The sequence below is a fragment of the Hylaeus volcanicus genome, chromosome 7 (assembly GCF_026283585.1).
Source record: "Hylaeus volcanicus isolate JK05 chromosome 7, UHH_iyHylVolc1.0_haploid, whole genome shotgun sequence".
In the NCBI taxonomy this organism is placed as follows: Eukaryota; Metazoa; Arthropoda; class Insecta; order Hymenoptera; family Colletidae; genus Hylaeus; species Hylaeus volcanicus.
The window spans coordinates 7,180,195-7,200,818 of NC_071982.1; the positions used below are offsets into that span (position 1 = coordinate 7,180,195).

At 40.1% G+C, this 20,624-nt stretch overlaps 4 protein-coding genes across 7 annotated transcripts in view; 2 read left to right on the forward strand and 2 right to left on the reverse strand.

Moving 5' to 3' along the window:
- Positions 1 to 3,150, reverse strand: part of LOC128880127 (carbohydrate sulfotransferase 11) — a 29,163-nt gene extending 26,013 nt beyond the window's left edge. Inside the window, exon 1 of the mRNA XM_054129853.1 lies at positions 2,693 to 3,150. Within this exon, the coding sequence (XP_053985828.1) occupies positions 2,693 to 3,119 (427 nt within the window). The 5' untranslated portion in view covers positions 3,120 to 3,150. The remainder of the gene's footprint in view (positions 1 to 2,692) is intronic.
- LOC128880132 (uncharacterized) overlaps positions 1 to 5,915 on the forward strand; it is a 32,880-nt gene extending 26,965 nt beyond the window's left edge. The window contains exons 3-4 of the mRNA XM_054129862.1: positions 4,465 to 5,004; positions 5,494 to 5,915. Coding sequence (XP_053985837.1) covers positions 4,465 to 5,004; positions 5,494 to 5,686 — 733 coding nt within the window. The 3' untranslated portion in view covers positions 5,687 to 5,915. The remainder of the gene's footprint in view (positions 1 to 4,464; positions 5,005 to 5,493) is intronic.
- Positions 5,916 to 6,646: 731 nt separating this feature from the next.
- LOC128879455 (Golgi SNAP receptor complex member 1) lies at positions 6,647 to 9,297 on the forward strand. The gene is made up of 5 exons (XM_054128599.1): positions 6,647 to 6,819; positions 7,448 to 7,623; positions 7,678 to 7,859; positions 7,952 to 8,020; positions 8,280 to 9,297. Exons 1-5 carry the CDS (start codon positions 6,786 to 6,788, stop codon positions 8,515 to 8,517), a joined length of 699 nt encoding a protein of 232 aa, XP_053984574.1. The 5' UTR covers positions 6,647 to 6,785; the 3' UTR covers positions 8,518 to 9,297.
- A 393-nt stretch (positions 9,298 to 9,690) lies between these two features.
- On the reverse strand, positions 9,691 to 19,397 carry LOC128879454 (protein strawberry notch). 4 transcript variants are annotated; one of them, XM_054128597.1, is made up of 17 exons: positions 18,704 to 19,397; positions 17,623 to 17,704; positions 17,448 to 17,555; positions 17,129 to 17,356; positions 16,732 to 16,854; positions 16,367 to 16,507; positions 15,911 to 16,278; positions 15,553 to 15,805; positions 15,157 to 15,482; positions 14,797 to 15,077; positions 14,330 to 14,694; positions 13,874 to 14,237; positions 13,412 to 13,795; positions 12,771 to 13,337; positions 12,386 to 12,699; positions 12,150 to 12,280; positions 9,691 to 12,044 (listed from the first exon to the last, which is right to left on the reverse strand). In XM_054128597.1, exons 1-16 carry the CDS (start codon positions 18,704 to 18,706, stop codon positions 12,174 to 12,176), a joined length of 4,014 nt encoding a protein of 1,337 aa, XP_053984572.1. In that variant the 5' UTR covers positions 18,707 to 19,397; the 3' UTR covers positions 9,691 to 12,044; positions 12,150 to 12,173. The 4 variants fall into 4 exon arrangements, with proteins under 4 accessions (XP_053984572.1, XP_053984571.1, XP_053984570.1 ...); XM_054128596.1 differs by having other exon boundaries at positions 9,691 to 12,008; positions 18,704 to 19,396; XM_054128595.1 differs by having other exon boundaries at positions 9,691 to 11,995; positions 18,704 to 19,394.
- Positions 19,398 to 20,624: the final 1,227 nt, after the last annotated feature.

The following is a 20,624-nucleotide window of genomic DNA, read 5'->3' on the forward strand; positions in this document are numbered from 1 at the left end:
CGTGGCGCTGCTAGTTTAACATTAAGCTAGCGGCTGAAAATGTTAAAAATTAATAAAAATGAAAAAATCAAAGCGGATATATTTGAGACTGAATTTGTACTAATTTGTACCACGAACAGAAATTTTGTACCTTGTACCGTTTTCAAGAAAATCGTGGCGCTGCTAGTTTAACGTTAAGCCAGTGGCTGAAAATGTTAAAATTTAATAAAATTGAAAAAATCAAAGCGGATATATTTGAGACTCAATTTGTACTAATTTGTACCACCAACAGAAATTTTGTACCTCGTACCGTTTTCAAGAAAATCGTGGGGCTGATAGTTTAACATTAAGCTAGCGGCCGAAAATGTTACAAATTAATAAAAATAAAAAAATCAAAGCGGATATATTTAGGACTGAATTTGTACTAATTTGTACCACCAAAAGAAATTTTGTACCTCGTACCGTTTTCCAGAAAATCGTGGCGCTGCTAGTTTAACATTAAGCTAGTGGCTGAAAATGTTAAAAATTAATAAAAATGAAAAAATAAAAGCGGATATATTTAGGACTGAATTTGTACTAATTTGTACCACGAACAGAAATTTTGTACCTCGTACCGTTTTCAAGAAAATCGTAATATTAATATTAAGCTAGCATCGCCACGATTTTTTCGAAAACGGCACGCGGTACAAAATTGTTGTTGTTGGTAGAAATTAGTACAAAATAAGTACTAAATATTCGACTGAGTCCGATATGATTCTGCTGATTTGGTCCTGCCAGCTTAAGAGAGGTACTTTTAATTAAATTTGATAGCGTAGCGCAGCCTCGCTGTTTCGTTAAAAGAAAATACCGTGGCAAATAGCCGCAATCATTCGTTACCATAAATTCGACCATAGCATCTCTTTTTCAAACGCGTCGCGTTAACAGAAAACGGAATGTCTCGAAACGCCAGAAAAATATCTCTATATTATTTTATCTCTGCATCGGAATTGATTTTCAATGCTTTATTTTCATTTCCGTGGCTTTACTTTGCGAACGTACGATTTTTGTGTGATTCGCGTAACGTTCGGATCCCGGAATTTTCCCCGAACAGAAAAATCAGGTTCCAGTCAAAAATCGCAAACCGCATATAAATACTACAAGCGCGCGCGCGCACGCACACACACACACGCGCGCGCGCGTACATACCACAAGCACGTGTCGCGCTTAAAGTATTGTTTTTCCGTTTACACAACGGACGAATGTTTACTTCTCCTACTTCTAATTCGAGGATTACGTAGTTACGCTCCGAGATAAACGACATCCTAACGTAAACAAAGATTCCAGGTATCGAATTCTTTAAACGTTAGTCATTCAACCAGTGATGAGCAAAATCGTAATCGCAAATACGAATACGATTGCAATCGAATGTTTTCGAGTTGTGATTACGAATACGATTACGACCGTATTCTTAGAGGTTGTCAGGCATAGACATTTTTTTACCACAACACCGACGTCAGATTCGTGTTCCTCGGATTAAAAAAAAAATTAGAAAACCATGGTTTCGTCAAAATAAAACATTTGTTAAAAATTACCCTATCTAGGCTCTGCTCTATGGACACGAATTTTAATTGTAAACTTTTCATTTTTCATTTCGACGAAATTGTAATCGCAAATACGAATACGATTGCAATCGAATGTTTTCGAGTTGTGATTACGAATACGATTACGACCGTATTCTTAGAGGTTGTCAGGCATAGACATTTTTTTACCACAACACCGACGTCAGATTCGTGTTCCTCGGATTGAAAAAAAAAATTAGAAAACCATGGTTTCGTCAAAATAAAACATTTGTTAAAAATTACCCTATCTAGGCTCTGCTCTATGGACACGAATTTTAATTGTAAACTTTTCATTTTTCATTTCGACGAATGGTATGGTTTTCTAAGTTTTTGGGGCTGAGAAACAGGAATTTTGAAATCGTTTTTGAGGTAAAGAATTTCAGTGGCTGTAAACCTGTAAACGTACGATCGCAATCGTATTCGTAATCACAACTCGAAAACGTTCGATTGCAATCGTATTCGTATTTGCGATTACGATTTTGCCCATCACTGCATTCAACCAAGATCCTCGGTCGATATTGTATTTTAACAGTTTGCCGATCGGGGGCTTGACGATCACCATTTTACTATTTATTACCGCGACGTTGTACGAATTATGATATATTAGGTAGATACTAATTTAAGAAGAAAAATAAATAAATAAATATTCAATTAAATGATACCGCTTTCAGTCATAGATTGATATTATATCGAGTGATATGATCTATTACTCAATGAAAATTGAGTCTAATAAATATTCTTCGAATCATTGGTTATTTATCGTTCGTCGTGGAAAGAGCCGGTAAAGGACAAGGACGCGTTTCTAAGTCGCGTTAATTCTCCCACGGCGAGTCACGAATCTCACCTACGACACGAGTCTTGCACAATTTACGGTCCCGATCGAAAGAGTCGCGAGACGGAACGTAGTTGCACTGCATACGTTTCCTGGGTCAATGGGTCACACAGCACCCTTCCTTTCACCTAGGTTCATCTCACGATTCCGAGTAATTCTGCATTGTCTTCTCTGACCTTTCTTCTATCAACTATTATTATTTCCCCGAACTCCTTCGATCGAACAGAGTATTTGTTCATCAATTATTCCAACATAGCGCAAAGTAATAATACTAAATACGTACTTCCAACGGACATATATGCCCCGCTGTCAGGATTCAAAGATGCATCTATCGCACCTCCTGCAGCAACTCCAGCTTCAGGCGTCGATACTTCTCGGCTCCCTCGCTTATCGTTGTCCTGGTACCAGTGGACTGTCGTCGTGTGCTTCTCGATTGACAAACTCGCGAGAACACGTGACGGTAACCGATCGAATCGAACGTACAGAGGACGATTACATCCTGTGACCACCCTGAAGGAGATACGAACACGGACGCGGACAAACGCGGACTGATCTCTACGGTCTACGGTCCTGTGCTCGCGTCGTCTGCTACCAACCGACTCGTACGCCGTCGCTGATTGGCTCGCGTTTTCGCGGGTCGATTTGCCGCTTGGCGCCCTCTGCGCGTGCGCGGCACGAAGTAGTTCCACAGACGCGAAACCTTCGACCATACATGGACTGCTCGAGCTATAGTGTAGTCCGTAACCAACATCTCCTATGCCAAAGTTACGAGTAAGCAGTTGTGCGCAAGCGCTATAGTCAATGAGCGATAGCAGTGGGGAAAGGCGCGAATTGAAATTTTGCACGGTTTGGCGAACTACTCTTTGAGTATATAGAAATGAATACAGGGTGTCCCGAAAACGTTGTAACACCTTGAAAGGGCTGGTTCGGGAGGTGATTTGAAACAACTTTTTCCTTGGAGAAAATATTGTCTGAGGCTTCGTTGAGCAAATAATAACGGAAAACACTGACCAATCAGAGCGCGAGTATGCCGGTGGAGTGGTCGCGGTAACGTATGAGCGCGGCCGCCTAGCGCGTAGCCACGCCTACTACGAGCGCTCCACCGGAATCCTCGCGCTCTGATTGGTCCGGAGTTTTCCGTTGATATCTCCTCAACGAAACCTCGGATAACATTTTCCCTCAGGAAAAAGTTGTTTCAAATTACCTCTACTCTGTATATACAAGGTGTCCCGAAAACGTTGTAACACCTTGAAAGGGCTGGTTCGGGAGGTGATTTGAAACAACTTTTTCCTTAGCGAAATTGTTGTCCGAGGCTTCGTTGAGCAAATAATAACGGAAAACATTGACCAATCAGAGCGCGAGTATACCGGTGGAGCGGTCGCGGTAACGTATGAGCGCGGCCGCCTAGCGCGTAGCCACGCCTACTACGGGCGCTCCACCGGCATACTCGCGCTCTGATTGGTCAGTGTTTTCCGTTAATATCTCCTCAACGAAGCCTCGGACAACATTTTCGTTAAGGAAAAAGTTGTTTCAAATCACGTCCCGAACCACCTCTTTCAATGTGTTACAACATTTTTGGGACACCCTGTATACAATTTGGTATAGAGCCAAATTTTATTATTTGTCACCATTCAACTTATATTGTATTTATCCAATTTTATGCGGAGAAAAATCTGAAAGTAACTCACTCGACAATGCTCAGCGATGCTCGGGTAGGTTATGTTCCGGCGTACGTTTATTCCCCCTTGACAAATAAATTTGCTATAGGATAATACCGGAACCACCCATTTTGCATTTCTCTCGGACCTCCGTCGCCTCTACTTCTTCCTACAGGAGTTCACACTCCAGTTAGGATAGAGCTCAATGGACGAAACTCTCGTCGGAACCTTTCATGTTCCTGCTTCTCCATAGGCAATATTTCCAAATTAACGGACGATTCTAAGCGAATTAAACCACTGAGAAATTTTTCCTACAATTAGAAAATATAAAACAATTAGTTTATTAACTAATTAACGAATTACTAGTTGATTCATGAGATCTTTCATCTGGTTTCAGAACGGTATGCGATCCGGAGGTTTACGTAACCCTGAAAGGGCTGGACGAAATCGCTGGTGCATCGATGATTTGGTCATCGACGGATTGCGCGTTTTGGTACCGAACGAACGCGATTCAGCCTCGCAAGGAAGTCGTAGCCACTGTAGTCTTGGATTTACCAAAGTTCGACGAGGATTCCTTTTGCGACGCTTACGGTACGATTTCGTACCAAGTCCACGAGAAGCAATACCAAACTGCCGTACCCGCCATTCGTCTTCTCGTCGAAGAGACGGTCGATAACAGTTGCTGCGTAAAGTTCTCGGTCAATGTGGAGCACAGTATCTTGGCGTTGAAAAGCACGTCGATAGAGAAGACCGTCGGCATACAAATCGAGACGCATCCTGGGAGAGGAGAACGCCTTTTCGAGTTCCTCGAAGAGAAATCATTCAAGGAAATCTGTGCAGACGCCTACGTCGTCAAAACGACCGGATGCCTCATGTTCTGCCTTATCGAGATCTTGCCCGTTGTCGACGGAGAGGCCAGATTGAGAATCTTTTCTAGGTGGATAAATATTCTCCGATAATCCTCGTTAACTGTAACAATAATATTACGAACTAGAAAGCTTACTGGTCTTTGAGAAGAATATGTATTTTTAATCATAACTTTGAATCATTAGGGGGACCAGAAAGTAATGTCGTCTCTTTTGCATTAAATTCAAACAAATAAATTTATAGTATGTTTTTATTTTTAATCAATTATGTAATTGTCATTATCAATAACCTTCTGCCATCTAGTGTGCACATTTTCAATACCTGATCGATAAAAATTGATTGGTACACGGTGAGCTGGTAAATAATAAACAAGTATTTGCATTCGCAGAAACGACATTACTTTCTGGTCCCTTTAATATTTTTAATCATTATTAAATTTATTATTTATTATTATATAAGTTATAGATAAGTGACTTTATCTATTACTTATTATTTATAATTTATTATTTTCAAGTATTATTCCTAATACTTAATAAGTAACGATTATTTACTTTTTCAGATCTACTACTCAAATGAATATAATATCGCGACTTCTGAGAGACCAGTTCCCTGACATGATCGTTCACGACGACGATGAACGGATTCTCGCTGCGTTGGCTTTTATAGAGGAGTTAAAATTGTACCTTCGAGACGGAAATACCACCGAACGGCAAATGGCGAGAATTAAAACTGACCTACTTATCCCGCGATGACGGTAAGGCAGATTTCCTCCGACGCCACGTAAGTGGATATAAATCCTGTTCTTCTTTATACTGTAATTCGTTCCCGTTCGTTCCCATTAGTCGATAGGAGAAAGCTACCTAAGAAAGTCATTTTTGTATCGTTATTTTCTTCTAATATATTTTAATAATTTTATAAAAATATGTATGATAAATAATATATTCTATGTACGTGTTATTAAATTAATAATTACTTGGAGAATTGCGTTTTAATTTACATTTGTTATTCCTGTTATCTTACTCCTAGCTCCTTCTCCTAGGCAATAATACCAGGATAGCATGTCACAGGTAGTAGCATCGTAACTAGCGTCGGGATCCCACATAAAACCGGTTTACTCACCACCACGAGTTTCTACTGTCATCATACGGAATGCGTCGATGCAATACTAGCCTATACAGAGATGACCAATATCTACCTTCTACTATTTTTCATTCTGTAAATATTAGGTGAACCGGAAAATAATGTCGTTCTTTCAATTTTAAATACTTGTTTATCGTTCATCAGCTCATTGATTTTTATCGATCTGACATTGGCAATTTGCACACTAGATAGCAAAAGGCTATTGATAACTGGGAGCGATTATACAATTAATAATTAAGAATAGAAATTTATAAAAAATTTGTTTGAATTTAATGTAAAAGAAACGACATTACTTTCCAGTTTACCTAATAAAACGTTCTTCTATTCTTTTTGAATCGATATAACAAAATTCTCAAGAACCATAGACAAATCTGTTTTTAAAATCCTCTTAGAAGCATATTAACATTTTCTCAGACCTAAAAAGACCTTCGATACCACTGTTCCCTAGTATTGCTTTGCTGTTCAAATAAAGATTAGATAAACAAAGTGTCCATTATCGTTTCGTAGGGACGATCCTTCTTCGAGTTCTTCCGCCATTTTTCCTCTCCAATCGGTGACCGTGTTTATGCATCAGATTAGTTTAGTCTCGCACTTATGTTATATAGGTATCATCTGCTGCCATCATCTGTTCGTGGAACTGTGTGTTATGTCGTATGTAATATCTATCTACATATAATAGAAAAGGAAATATCCTGATTCGAGCAACGACAAATGGCTAACGCATTAGATGCTGTCGATTGGGAAGGTAGACTTTTTTTTTTAACGCGAACGTTACATTCCTTATCGTTCCTGCCATCGATTATCGAGAAATGAAAGTTACTCCGACAAGTAATATCGCATCCACTTTGTTTTGACATATGTCATTCCGATATTAAAACTGTTTTTTCAGTTGTATTTTCAAGGAAAACAATGTCAACTCATCCCTTATTAAAATTTAATTCCGAGTTATTTTTACTATCGAATAAGATTCGTTACTTTCGCTAAATCGAAACCCTTTTGGATCACAGAAAACACGATTATAATAATCGTGTTATTTAATAATTTAAATAATTAATTAAAAATTTCGATTCGTTCCAACAATTTTGTAGGTATAAAATTTCCTGAAAATGAACTGTTTCGCACCAGTTATCACGAAAAATAAATCTTACATTTCCTAACCCTAACGATGAAAATCATTCTCTCAAAAATATGTAACACAAAATTCGCATAATTTATTTTCCGTTATTATTCGTCTCTAAATATCCGTTACAGTTTACGATTTTTACAATATTCGTCCTTCTAGTACTAGTAACAGGTTATTTCAACTACGAAACCATAGTCTTCGAAGCTTGTTTCGTTTAAACTATTGCTGTTATCATGCATTTTCATTTTAGATCTGCGAAGGCAAGCAAGACATCTAGAGAATGAAATCGACGCAAAACTTGTGGCTTTTAGCAAACTTGGCATCAATGCTGGATCCAAGCTTGTTAATTCCGATGAGGTGCCACTTTTGGATGAGGAACATGTCTTCGAAAATATGGCCTCTGAGATAGAAGCGTTACTAACTAAGGTAGGTTTAAAGTATCGCTATGTTTCGCTAGTCTAAAATATACGTATTCGATAGTTATTCTCCATAAATGAGAGAATGAGCGAGTTACAACCAAATGGTGCAGCGATGCTCCATACCATGCAACGCCATAAAGATATATTGAAAGATTATAAACTAGAATTCAGTAAGATCAGAAATAATTTTGAGGCCAGAAGAGATCGAGAAGATCTACTGGGAAGTGTTCGTAAAGAAATCGAGTACGTACAATTATCATTCTGTGGTTAAGAGATATCGATAGCATTGTTTCTTAAATATATTGTTGAATGTTTATAAATTTTCCATGGTGCAGTAACTACAAAAGTGTAGGCGGATTGAATCGCCGGGAGATGTATTTAAAAGAAAGCCAACATATTCACAAGTAAGTAAAGTTTGCTATACAATTCATTTTATTGTAATGTATATCGTTCATATACAGTAAGTTCTCAACTTAAATGATTTGAATATTGAAAAAGCAAGCTTTATTTCGTATGTGAATAGATACACGCATAGAAAATATATGCAAGGACATAAGTAGAGGCACAATCATGTAACTTGAGGAGTCACTGTATACCAAAAGCTGTTTCGTTTATTACATATATCGGGGTACAAAATTTATGGAGATTCTTTTTTTCTTCTAGCTCGGATCGTTTGATCAATGATCAGATAACTATAGCGATGGAGACGCGAGAACATTTGATGACTCAGAGACATACATTTAAACGTATACAAACCAGATTAAACGATATTTCGAATAGATTTCCAGCGGTAACTAGTCTAGTACAAAGGATAAATCTGCGTAAAAGACGAGACTCTCTAATTCTTGGTCTTATCGTTGGATTTTGCACGTTCCTTATGCTCTTGTATGCTTTTCATTAAATAACGTTCGATACCAAAGTACTTCCACCCTTATGGGTTAGTGATTCGTCAAATGGGAATGCATATACGTAGAAGTAAGAGGTATTTGATGATGCATTTGCGACATACACGCAAATAGGAAACACGGTGAAATTAAAAAGAGCGTGGCTGTGCGTAATTATGCGTGAGTGAACTCTGAATGGTCGAATGAATGTTCTCGTTCTAGCGAGTTAAGAAAATTTGAAAAAAGAAGAAGAAAAATAATGTTGAACTGTACAGTTTTTTTTATACCTAACGTAAGTCGTGGATCAAACTATGTATAGAATTTTAATCCACGATCGACATGTTAATTTAATAAACGTTAAAATCAATGGTGAAAAAAATTTTACGCATTTATAAAATTATATTTGTACTTTTATCTTTCAATTTCCTATATACACGACTATAAACATATACCATACGTAAAAACAGGTCTGTGAAAAATGCGTCGCAATATTAAATAAAATCTATGTCTCGTAAAAATGATAATGAAATCGTTGCTATTTGTCACAGTACAATAGACTGATATTTATATAAGGTTTTTTATTTGCTGTTCGTATAATTTTGCATAGTGCGAATTCGGCACTTACGAAAGAAAAACAATTTCTATATTTCTTTTTATTGAAAGCCAATGTATTTTATACGCATATGAATCAATGTTTCTCGTAATGCTCTGTAGCGTAACAAGTGTTAAAAGCAATGAGAGTCAGAGAGAGAGAGAGAGAGAGAGAGAGAGAGAGAGAGAGAGAGAAGAAAAGAAAATAGTAGTGAACGCACGACATCGGAGAAATATGACACAATAACGAAGGAACATTGTAATAATTGAATCGAACTTCATATCAAAAGATTGATATTTTTTTTTTTTAACATTATTTTTCATTTTTACTACGAAGTATTGATTTTACATACACAGAGACATTTATACATGTATATATACACGCGCACGTACATATACATATATGCATATATCTTCAGAGTCTCTCATTCGAGTTCACAAAACACAGCACGTTACGAAAAAAGTCGTTCCAGTAAGTGCAGTGCCCTGTTTCCACGTATACTAGATACCACATTTATAAATTACCTCTTGTCTGTAATAGGAACTCAAAACAAAGAAAACAAAGAAGTTGTAAAAATATCGAATGCAAGGTACACGTGTGACCTATAACTGCTTTATATTTTTCAATATATAATATTTACAGTTTGAAACCTTCCATTCTAATCACAAATCCGTTTCTATATTTAATTTCGTTAACTGTATTATTTTTCTTTTTTTTCCCCCCCTCAAGAATCGCCACATTCGCGACGAGAGTGAACAGCTGTGCAAATTCGTTTGACGAATTTCGTTCTCGATAATCGATTCTGTTAAAATGATGAAAAATAAAACAACGTATGATCTCTCTGTAATTAACATTAATAATAAATAATTTGTCGGTTGCTCTGTGTTGTATCCAATATCACAAACAAATATAAAGACATACGATACGATACAAATACATATTCTTATTTACGCTACGTAAATATTGTATGCTACACCGTTTTTAATCTGTTTTTCTTTCGCTTTGTTTTTTTTTTCTCTTTTTGTTTATAAATGCAATATGTAGTGTATCCGTAGAAACGCAGTGGTTTTTCTGTGTGCTACATCAAAACGATTCTTTGTAGTGAGAACAGTTTGCGAAGACTGAAAAATATTCACAATCACGATTCCATTTCCGCGGCGTTCTCGAAACACGGGAGCATTTTCGTCCGCGTGTCTCTCGTTACGATGGAGAATTCTACTCGGAAACTGATCCTATCGATTCCTCCAGGATTACTCTACTCTCTAATTTCAATTCTCCTCTTTCATTATTGTTTTCTGTCATTGATAATAAGACTGCGAGATCCATCCCACTTAGCACTCTATCGAAACTCGCCCAGGCGTACAAACAAACAACAGACATCTACTCAATATACATGCGAACCGCATAACTAGTTTATGATTCTGAATATAAATATACTGCCGTACGTACCGTTCGAATCTAACTTTTTCCTTTAATGCTGACTACTTATAAATGGAGAATATTGGGAGACAAGGTCGCGACCAATTTTTCTTCTCTTTGAGTTTATCGGTACAGATTAACGTGCAACAAATATTTCAAATTATATCGTGGTCTCCAACGAAAGGACGAAAGAAAATTTCATCGAACTTTAATCTTCGATCAACGATATTTGGAGAATATGTTACGTCTACATTGGCACTTGATTTGTAAACAAACGTTTGGTTTCAATGCAAGGTTCGATGTGTAACAAAAGGATCGTTTATTACCTCGTCTCCCCACCCCGGTCATAATAGTAATAGTAGTTTTGCAGTGGGAGCACTAGTACTAATAGTAGTAGCAGTAGTGTAATAATATTAATGGTAGCAGTAGCGACGATCGTAATTAACTATCCGATCAATTCAACGATCAAACAAAAGTTGAACAGTTTTGCGTATACATTCTGTACTTTCCAGCGAGAATTGATCGTCTCTTCCTTCACTGCTTTCGTACAGTGCTAATACTACGTACTTCATTTTTATCCGGGTTACCCTTACTTTTCTTCGCTAAATCAATCACAATACACGAATAAGCGAGTCCCACCCCTATAGCTAAGATATCTTTTTTTTTTTTTTCTACAATCGATTCTCACTGGATGTCACGCTTCCAGGATGTGGTTAGCACGATCGCTAATTGAATTTTATCTTCACACTTCCCAATAAGAATCTCGCTTTTCTTTCCTCGTGATCACTTTGTAATTGGCCGACGCGCAAAATAAAGCTATTCGAGAGGAACCTAACCTCACCTCTTTCTATACGCAGCAAATACGTTTCGCAGAGTCATGCATTTTTTTTTTTTTTTTGTAAATGTCGACGAATTTCATTTACAATCGTAAACTTTACAAGACGGAACAAAAATATATAATAGATTCCGATATATTCTCTGTTTTGGTGTGTGTAAAAAATGAAATGGGGGGGGATTAGAGAACGCGCGTGTTACATTCCCGACGTAACACGGGCGTAGTTCACGAATTAAAAACAAAAAGAAATGGAGAAAGAAGGTTCTACGTAATGACGTTCGTGTATCGAGATGCAACAGGTGAGCAATAGGCTTTGTTAAAACTTATAAAATAACAACGCGAGAGTCTAACGAAGAGACAAGCTCGGATATTTCAATGTGTTCTTAGGATCGCAAAATTGGAATTGTTTGTGCCGCGCGTTTCCGTCTCACTCGCCATACGAAGACAGTCGAACAACGCAGGCGATTCGGATTCACTTCGGAATCAACCTTTATACCTCCTGGCAGTTATAACACGCACGTATCCGTGTCTTCGGCATATATTTGCAGGTGCACCCCCTTCTTCGTCGAATTCTGTCGCAAAGCTCAGGAAGAGGGATTTGTCCACGAATCACTGTAGTGTCGCTTCCATTGGTCCTGCTCTTACGTCCCTGCAGTTCCGTTCTTACGTTCAACGATTAGATGAACATCGATAGCGTTCTTGTTCGAGTATTAATAAATATATTTAAAAGTAAGCTCGCGGCAGACTATGATACTTCTTAAATCGGATCCTATGTTTCGCGTTAATTTTTATTTATTTTTTACCTGTAAAGCGAAGGAACGAAATGTTCAAAATGAGAGGTCTTCGGTGTTCTCCGAATCGGATGAAAGTTCTTGCCGCAGTATCTCCATACAGGACTTTGGAATTAGGGTACCGACAATTTTCAAACCTTCGTCTGTAACAAAAGCTCTTTGTTGTCATTCTTTATTTATTAATAGATTCGATTATTAGATTTACCTTACGATTTAAAAAAGAAACTGTATTTTCACATTGAACTTACCAGTTCGTAAGCGTACAACTTGCATCTTAGAGTTGTGACCGGAACGCGTTGCTAGAATGCTTTCTACTCGACTCCATACGCTCAATACGGAACCGGAAAGGACATTATAGGAACGCCTTCGGAGTCCGACCTCGCAGTCCATGCCAAGCGTTGCATTTTTACAATTACCACGCCAATAAGCGTGCGAACACGTATCTACGGAAGCATCGTATTGCTGCGACCAATGGGGTTCCGCTTCGTCCGAAGATACTTTCTTATATTTCTTCTCTAATTCTCCTAGAGTCTCTTGCCTTAATTGTAATCCTGTGTTGGGCCTATCGACAAATGTAAATAATTTCTTTCTTCAACTTACGAGTAATTTAATAAAAGATAAACAACATTATACCTGTAAACCATGTACAACTGATCTTTTTTGCTCTCGGACTTCTTCTTGCCAGTATCCACGGCAACCGCAAGGATCGCCGTTTGCTTTCCATTACGGATCTGATGGCTCAAATAAAATCCTTCTTTCGATCCCGTCAATTCGGAACACTTGTCCAATGCTTCGGACCAATTCATCCCGCGCTCGACGTGAACAACGTGGAGCTCCGTTGGCGCCTTACCAGTGGCGTGTTTCCGCAGAAAACGATACAATTTCACTCTCCGCACGTTCTCTCCCGAAGTGCCCAGATCGAGTATACCCATATCGAACCGGCCGGTCTTCTTCGCCTGCGTGACGATCGCGTTCAAGGTGTCGGTGAAGTACTTGAACAGGCGATTCTGCAAATCGACCGGCATGCCAAGAATACGGTTCAAGAATTTCGACATGTTGTTGTAGTCTTTGTCCAGCGTGAGTACGCCGGGCGTGCTTTCGCTGTTGCATATTAAACCGACGCCCACCAGCGCGTCGGCCACGTCTTTGAAGAAATCTCCGTGATAGTCTTGAGGGGGTGGCACAAGCGGTGCTTCGTACCTAGCATTTTTAAATAATATCGTTAATCCAATGAAATTCTGTTCTCTGCTATAGAAACACGTAAGAGTACAAACTTCATTATAGTCCTCATAGTTGCTTCTAGGGCCGAACGTCCGTACTTGTTATCGATATTGAATTGCGAGAGATCCCTCGTTTCCGTAGCTCGTCTGTCTCCGTGTGTGAGCGCGCCGAGACTCTCCAGACGTTTAGCGACGATCGAAGCGAATCTTCGCTCACCCGCCAAATCTGAGATCAGGAATATGTACTCCGGTGCGTTCACTTGATTCGAACGATGCGTACGTCCAAATTGTTGTATCGCTCTGTCGGCGCTCCACGGGAGCTCCAGCGTGATGTGCACCCGGCGCATCTGATTTCTTGCTCGTCTGTCACTTTGCAAAGATATCCCGCTGCTAGCGGCCTCTGAGATAATGGCCACCGTCTTTTCACCGTCCATAAACCTGTAGCGAGATTAACCACTGAGCTATTCACATTTTCTTTTACAATCAGTTCATCTATGTATTCCGTTGTGCACGTACCTTTGTTTTTCCGTCAAATTAAGAGTTTCCAATGGAACGTCAACTTCGGATCTAGATTCGTACTGAATGGTGCCGTCTTCCGTTTGGACGACTCGCCCTTTTCTACCGGTCATCTCAGCGACGTTTTCTGGCCCACCGAACTCGTCTATAAGTTGATCTAAGGTATTGGGTGGTAGTCGTTCGCCTAGGTCTTCTATCTGCGACAGCAACTCTTTCTTCATGAGGTAGGCACGCTCGACAGCGTCTCTCGACGGTGCTCGACTACGAGCTGCTGCATTTCCACTGGCGGCACCTGCGTAGCTTGCGCGTTTCTTCACCGGTTTCTTTTGCTTTTTACCTTTCTTCTTTCGTCTATCGCCCGAATCTGCAACACGAGCGACAAATCGTCACTACTCGATCTATGGATCGCGGTTAATATTTCAAAAAGTAACAGAGTTCTTGTTTTGTGAGACTAACCAGAGTCCGACTCGGTGTACTGAAAGGAAGAATCGGAGGTGATATTACTCTCCACGTCAGTTTTGTGATCGTCCTCGCTCTCGCTGCCACTTTGTTTGTATTCAGAGTCGGAACTGCGACCACCGTTCCTCTCGTCGTCGGTAAAATCGTCGTCCGATGGAAAGGTACGGACTCTCTTCGAAGCCCTCTGGGCTGCTTGTCGTATCGGTTTCCTCTTGCTACCGCCCGCGGATCCACCTGCACCGTCCATGTCGTCGAGGTCCTCCAACCTCTGCATTTTCGACGGCTCGATACCCAGAACTCGGTGTATGTGATTGCGATCCGACGCTGGAAAGTGTTTCTCGACCAACGTTTGCAGCACTCCTCTGAAAAGTGAAGGATTAGCGAGAGAATCGTCCCGTAGGTGTACTAGTTTTCTATCGTTCTTCTATTCCACCCTATAAAAATCGTCGCTATCGATTACTTACTTCGCGGTGGAGACAAAGTCGCTGAGTTCCCCGTCGTCGCGTTCCAGTTGCTCCAACGTGCGAGCCTCGCCGGTGGACTGTAGACCAATCACAACGCACTTTCCGCACTTGACAGCCTCGCGAGCAACCGCGACGGCATGCTTCACTTTAGCGGCGATGCACAGGTATTTGAAAAATCGCTGATGGGACGACCAAAACTGGCCCCACATCGTCTTTTTCATGCGATTCTCGGCATCCAACAGTTCGGCCGCTTCTTGAAACCTTTGCAGCGCCTCGACCCACTGCGTCGAATTCGAAAGGAATATTTAGCGAACCGTTGAATGTATGGCGGTTTTTATTTTTATTTTCCTCGGTACTCACCAATCGAACTGAACTATCGTATACTGCGGTAAATTCTTTGGATAGCGGTACTTCTTCTATTTTGAAAGCTACACCGTGAAAACTGAGCTGCCGGGCGATGTACATGCCGCGCAATTTCATGTCCATCGCCACGATCTCCATTGCGCCGACTCCTCGTTTCTCGACAGCGGTAATGAAATCGGTAAACTCGGGGAAAGGGGTTCCCTCGCCCCACATTCCCAGCCGAACCATGTACGCCATGTTCCGGGGCTCGGATGCCCCCGTGGCACTGGCGTACACTACTCTGGCTTTGGGCAGTTTGTTCTGTAGTTCCAGAACTGTCAAACCTGCAAATACATCGTTAAGTATCGATTCTGTATCGCATGAATCGTATTATATACTATGTTATATACGTACCGGTTTTAGTTGGTTTGGAGCTACCCGTAGGACACAAATTCTTCGCGCGATGGCACTCGTCGAAGATAATCAGACCATCGAAGTCTTCACCGCACCATTGTAAGAGTTGCTTCAATCGACTTTTATATTTGCCTCCACTTTGCGTGGACTCTCCGATTAAAGCAGAGTACGTACTGAATATCACGCCTTTCTTTACATTTCCATTCACGGCCGACGAAATTTTCGCGTACTTGAACTTGTTCAATGCGTGCACCTACGTATAAATTTCATGTAAATCGTTTACAGGTACGGTGCGTTAAATTTGCTACCATTAAGACTAATACGATTCGCTTCTAAATCCAGAATAAAGTTAGAATACCTCAATTTTCGATGCGCCAATGTCATTTAAGTCACGCTCTGCATCGTATTTGAGATCATTCGAGACAGAAACCCAAATAGCGCGTTTCCTCCCTTTTAAATAATTTTCAAATATGATACCAGCTATGGTCCGTCCTTTTCCAACTCCTGCACCGTCACCAATGAGAAAACCAGCACGCGAACCGTCTGGCAAGAGGTGCTCGTGCTGTTGGGACGCGTACGTTATAGATTCGAGCTGTAACGCCGATAAAGCCCCGGTTCGTATTGATTCTTCCGGTATTGAAACTTTATACCAGACATCTGTTGGTTCAACGCTAGATAACGATGCCGTTTCTACGACGGGGTCTGGATGTTTCCGTCCTAGTTTAACTGTCGACGATTATAGAGAAAAATGGTTAAGAAACTGCAATTCGCGAGCCGAAGTACCAAACTACATATTTAAATAAATCCCGCATACGTTTTGTCGGCATGTAATCGGCGTACGTTTCCGCAACGCCCATATCTTCGTCATCCACCTCTTCCTCTTCTGGTAAAGTAGGTTGCATAGTCATTTTAGTAGGATCTCCAGCATTCATCCACAACTGAGACACAGCTTTACCTGCAATAATGTTCTGTATAATTGTTGTTATACCAGAAATATTTTATCCTACGATAAGAGAGTATTTGGAATACAGAATGATATGGAACATAGAGAAACAGTTTGTATGAATATTTGTATACTTGTGCTTTAATGGGAGTTGAAAAAATGAACGGGAGATCTATTTAATTATTTGATACGTCGAGGAAAAAAAGGGAACATTGAGTTTATATAAACGAGAATACCTGACAGCCCAGCTGGCCAGTTTGGATGTAAGCCATTTTGGTTTAACAGTTGTACAAGGGGATTAACAGCCATGTTCATTCCAGGCATACCCATAAAACCACTCATCAAGCTCATATCCATGCCTGGGGATAATAATATACTTATGATCTATCGATTCTGTCTTTGGCGATGTCATTATTGTTATAATAGATGTCACAATTATCAATGTTATGTGCAATACAACAATGAAACAAAATTACAGTCTTATTACACATGTATTCACTCCTATATAATGTATGTGCATGGCTAATTCATACATACATTAAACGTATACTCGAATTGCACAGCACACATGAAAATAAAGATGTGACCTTGTTATAAGATAGTAAGATTTTGCAACGAGATATCGATACATACTCGGTGGAAAAAAAGCAGCAGGATTAAAGCCTGCGAAAGACGCCAACCCTGGTGTAAAACCGTACGGTCCAGCTGCAGCTAACTGCCCCAGTTGACTCAACTGACTCGCATTGACAAAACCAGGTGGTGCACCCTGCGATCCTCCCACGCGCACCACTTCGTAACCAGGTATTCCTGTCTTAGTTACCAATCCTCCAGGAATTTTACTACCAAACTTCTGATTCATCACTGTCAAAAGAATATTTTTTTTTTTTAATATCGATATAAATTACTTAAGTTACTAATTAATGTATTACGAATATGTTAAATTAATTCTTACTATTTATCCCCCCTTGTCCTTTAACCATAAGATTAGATGGGGCATCCGCCGGTTTCTCATCCTTGATATTGGCAATACCGGTAGCAGTGGCCAGATCTTTTCCACCGCCTGAAGAAAACATTGTTAATTAATTTATTATAAAATTTCTTTTTAAATACCTGTTCCAAAAATTTACCTGGCACTCCCATATTGTCGGGATCTTCATCTTCGTCGCTGCTACTGTCTTCGTTCATTGCATCCTTATCCCTTTTAGCTGACTAAAATGAACATTTTGATATTTTACAAAACTATTAATTCGCAGTATGTTTACTATATCCGTTACAACTTATATACATTCGCTTTGATGTCCACTATTTAATTTAATTTTTTGCTCATCGAGTTTAATTTTTTAATGAAATATAACAGAAAGCTTTCGGTTGAACTATCCTGAACAATTTTTAAACGGACAAATGTTATGTCAATGTTTACACATTAAAATTGGTTAAGAAATCATCAACGTAGAGGTTATGTAGCAAATTAAATAGAGACTAGTTATAGACACAAATTATAATTATTTAAATACCTGTAGATGACTTTAATAGAAACAAGTGACGAATTGTCTGCATTCAATTGTAATTATTTTCCAAGTTATTCGTTACTTAAAATAACAATTCAAATGCTTTTATCGCGAATACCATCGGTCTCATGTTTCCATGATTGCGACAATGGAAATAATTCAATTAAACGGATCAAGTTTGGAAACGAAATAATCCCGATGCAATTCACTGCACAATCGTTGCAATTTATTTACATTTAACTACGAACGTATATTACTCAAAACAGTAATTAGAGTTTTGTTGCAGATAGTACTTAAATTTCGTGTTTCCACGTTCATGACAATGTAAATTCGTTTCGATCGAAACGAACGAAATTCGGAAGTTGAACGAACTATTTATTATTTATTACTCGAAAGACGTATTTTATTCAGCTCGCAGGAGGAGAAGATGGAGGAAGGGGTGGGGGCGAAGAGGGAGAGGGAGGGGGGCGAGAAAGAACGCAGAGAGGGAGAACGGTGTGAGTCATTTGAAATTACAATAAGAGAGACGGTGCGTATACATCGCGTCTATAGGTTAGTCGTGCCAAGAGATGGATGCTCTCGCGGAAGAAAATACAACGTCGCGCGAGAAAAAGCGCGCCCTCCCGCGAACGTTTGTTAACGCGCGACGACAATAAACGAAAAAAAAAAAACAAAAACCGGAAACAAAAAGAAAACTCACCATGACAAAAGATCTATCGACGTCCTCGCGATCGCGAATGATACGAGACGAACGGACCACCTCTGCGGAACGACGACGGCGAATATTATCCTCGGCGTGCGGTCGAAGGTGCTGAACAGTGACAGGGTGCACGAGACGGACACTTTTTTCCTCCCTTAAGAATCTCGTGGTTCGTGTCTCGTCAAACGGACATCACACAAACGATATCGAGCACCTGGCGAATTGTGCGGATCAGTATATCACAGCGTGGGAACGTACTGTGCGCTTAGGCCGAGCCATTTATGCGGTCTAGACCGAGCACACACTCGAAACGCGTTCGCCAAACACGGCTGCCGCCATCTTGGCTTTCGCCCGGCCCACGGTGCACCGCGATGCAAATACAAAAACACACGCGCTAGCTATGGCCGCTGCTTGCGGAATAACGCGCGGCGTTGCCGAATCGATGCGTTCGGGGCCAGTGGTTCTCAACCGTCGCCGAGAGAACACGACAGATGAACGAAATTGAAACTTATACGGGACACTTTTTCGAAAAGCGAACATTATTACCGCAGGGGAAATTTCGTGGTAATTTGTACTATATCGAAATTATAAATAAATTATTCGCGATGGGAGAAAATATCGCGAGCGAAATAAATTATTTTTTATTCGGTTTTGAACGTACGAATTTATGAAATAGAATTATTATATCGTAATGTATACAGGGTGTCCCAAAAATGTTGTAACACCTTGAAAGGGGTGGTTTGGGAGGTGATTTGAAACAACTTTTTCCTTAGCGAAAATGTTGTCCGAAGCTTCGTTAAGGAGATATTAACGGAAAACACTGACCAATCAGAGCGCGAGTATGCCGGTGGAGCGACCACTGTAGCGTATGAGCGCGGACGGCTAGTCGCTCCAACGGTATACGCGCGCTCTGATTGGTCAGTGTTTTCCGTTAATATCTCCTCAACGAAGCCTCGTACAACATTTTCGCTAAGGAAAAAGTTGTTTCAAATTCATCTTCCGAACCACCCCTTTCAAGGTGTTACAACATTTTTGGGACAGCCTGTATACCGCGTACGGTTTTCATATTTGATTATGTTTGTTGAGAGTCACTGGTCTAAGGGGAGGTTCTCAGGAGCGCGTCATCCAAAAAATTGCGGCACTTTCGAAAAAAAAAAATCAACCGTTAGATCCTGATCAATAGAAATTCTCTCGACCTTATTAATCTTTCGATTCGAACGCGTGTAAAATAAAATTATTTCGAACTTTTTCGCTGCCAATGAAAAAACAGCAGGAAATTCTGACATCTGTCGACTATTTCGTAACTACATTTTTCAAGGCATGCAAATTTAAAATGAAACGAATGCCTCTCGACGCATATAACATCGTCGAACGTTACAAACGTAACATACTCTGTCTCGATATAATAACGAATTGTTAATTGTCATTCGTGAAATCGATTCCCTAACTCTGTTCGACTCGTCTAAGAAAATTTCGATGGATCCGTGTTTGTTTTTAATACCATTTAAATAAATTGCTTTCCCGTTTGCTGGCTCGTCCGCGGTCGGTGGCACAAATCGTACGTCACTGCCTCGAGTAATATCGACGAGACGAGGGGAGAAGTCGCTAGCGCACGTGTTCACACGAATACTAGAATTTTAACAATCACTTTAATCGAGCACGTGTTCTTCCGAATCACAATGAACGGTAAACAAACCATGCATATCGCGTATCATGTGTTCGCACGCGCGTGGTTACGGTCAAACGAATATAGCCCGTGCGAACGTTTGGCAACGTCGCCGAAGCGCAGCGCTGATCGTTAGTTGATTTAAAGTATCCGCGGTAAAAAGAAAAGAATCGAACGGCTAACTCGACCCAGAAATCACGAATAATGCGCGTTCCAGCGGATTTCGATTCGTTCGCGAAATTCGAGGGGTTCCGA

Bases quoted from the DNA above. Each gene is read 5' to 3' on its own strand.
- LOC128879455 (XM_054128599.1), top strand. From the start codon at position 6,786: ATGGCTAACGCATTAGATGCTGTCGATTGGGAAG. The intron at 7,624-7,677 runs GTAGGTTTAAAG...CGTATTCGATAG, and splicing joins TAGAAGCGTTACTAACTAAG to TTATTCTCCATAAATGAGAG. The intron at 7,860-7,951 runs GTACGTACAATT...TCCATGGTGCAG, and splicing joins AGTGTTCGTAAAGAAATCGA to TAACTACAAAAGTGTAGGCG.
- LOC128879454 (XM_054128597.1), bottom strand. The intron at 16,508-16,731 runs GTATTCTCGTTT...ACATTATTGCAG, and splicing joins CTGGCCAGCTGGGCTGTCAG to GTAAAGCTGTGTCTCAGTTG. The intron at 12,700-12,770 runs GTATAATGTTGT...ATTTGTCGATAG, and splicing joins CAGTTGTACATGGTTTACAG to GCCCAACACAGGATTACAAT.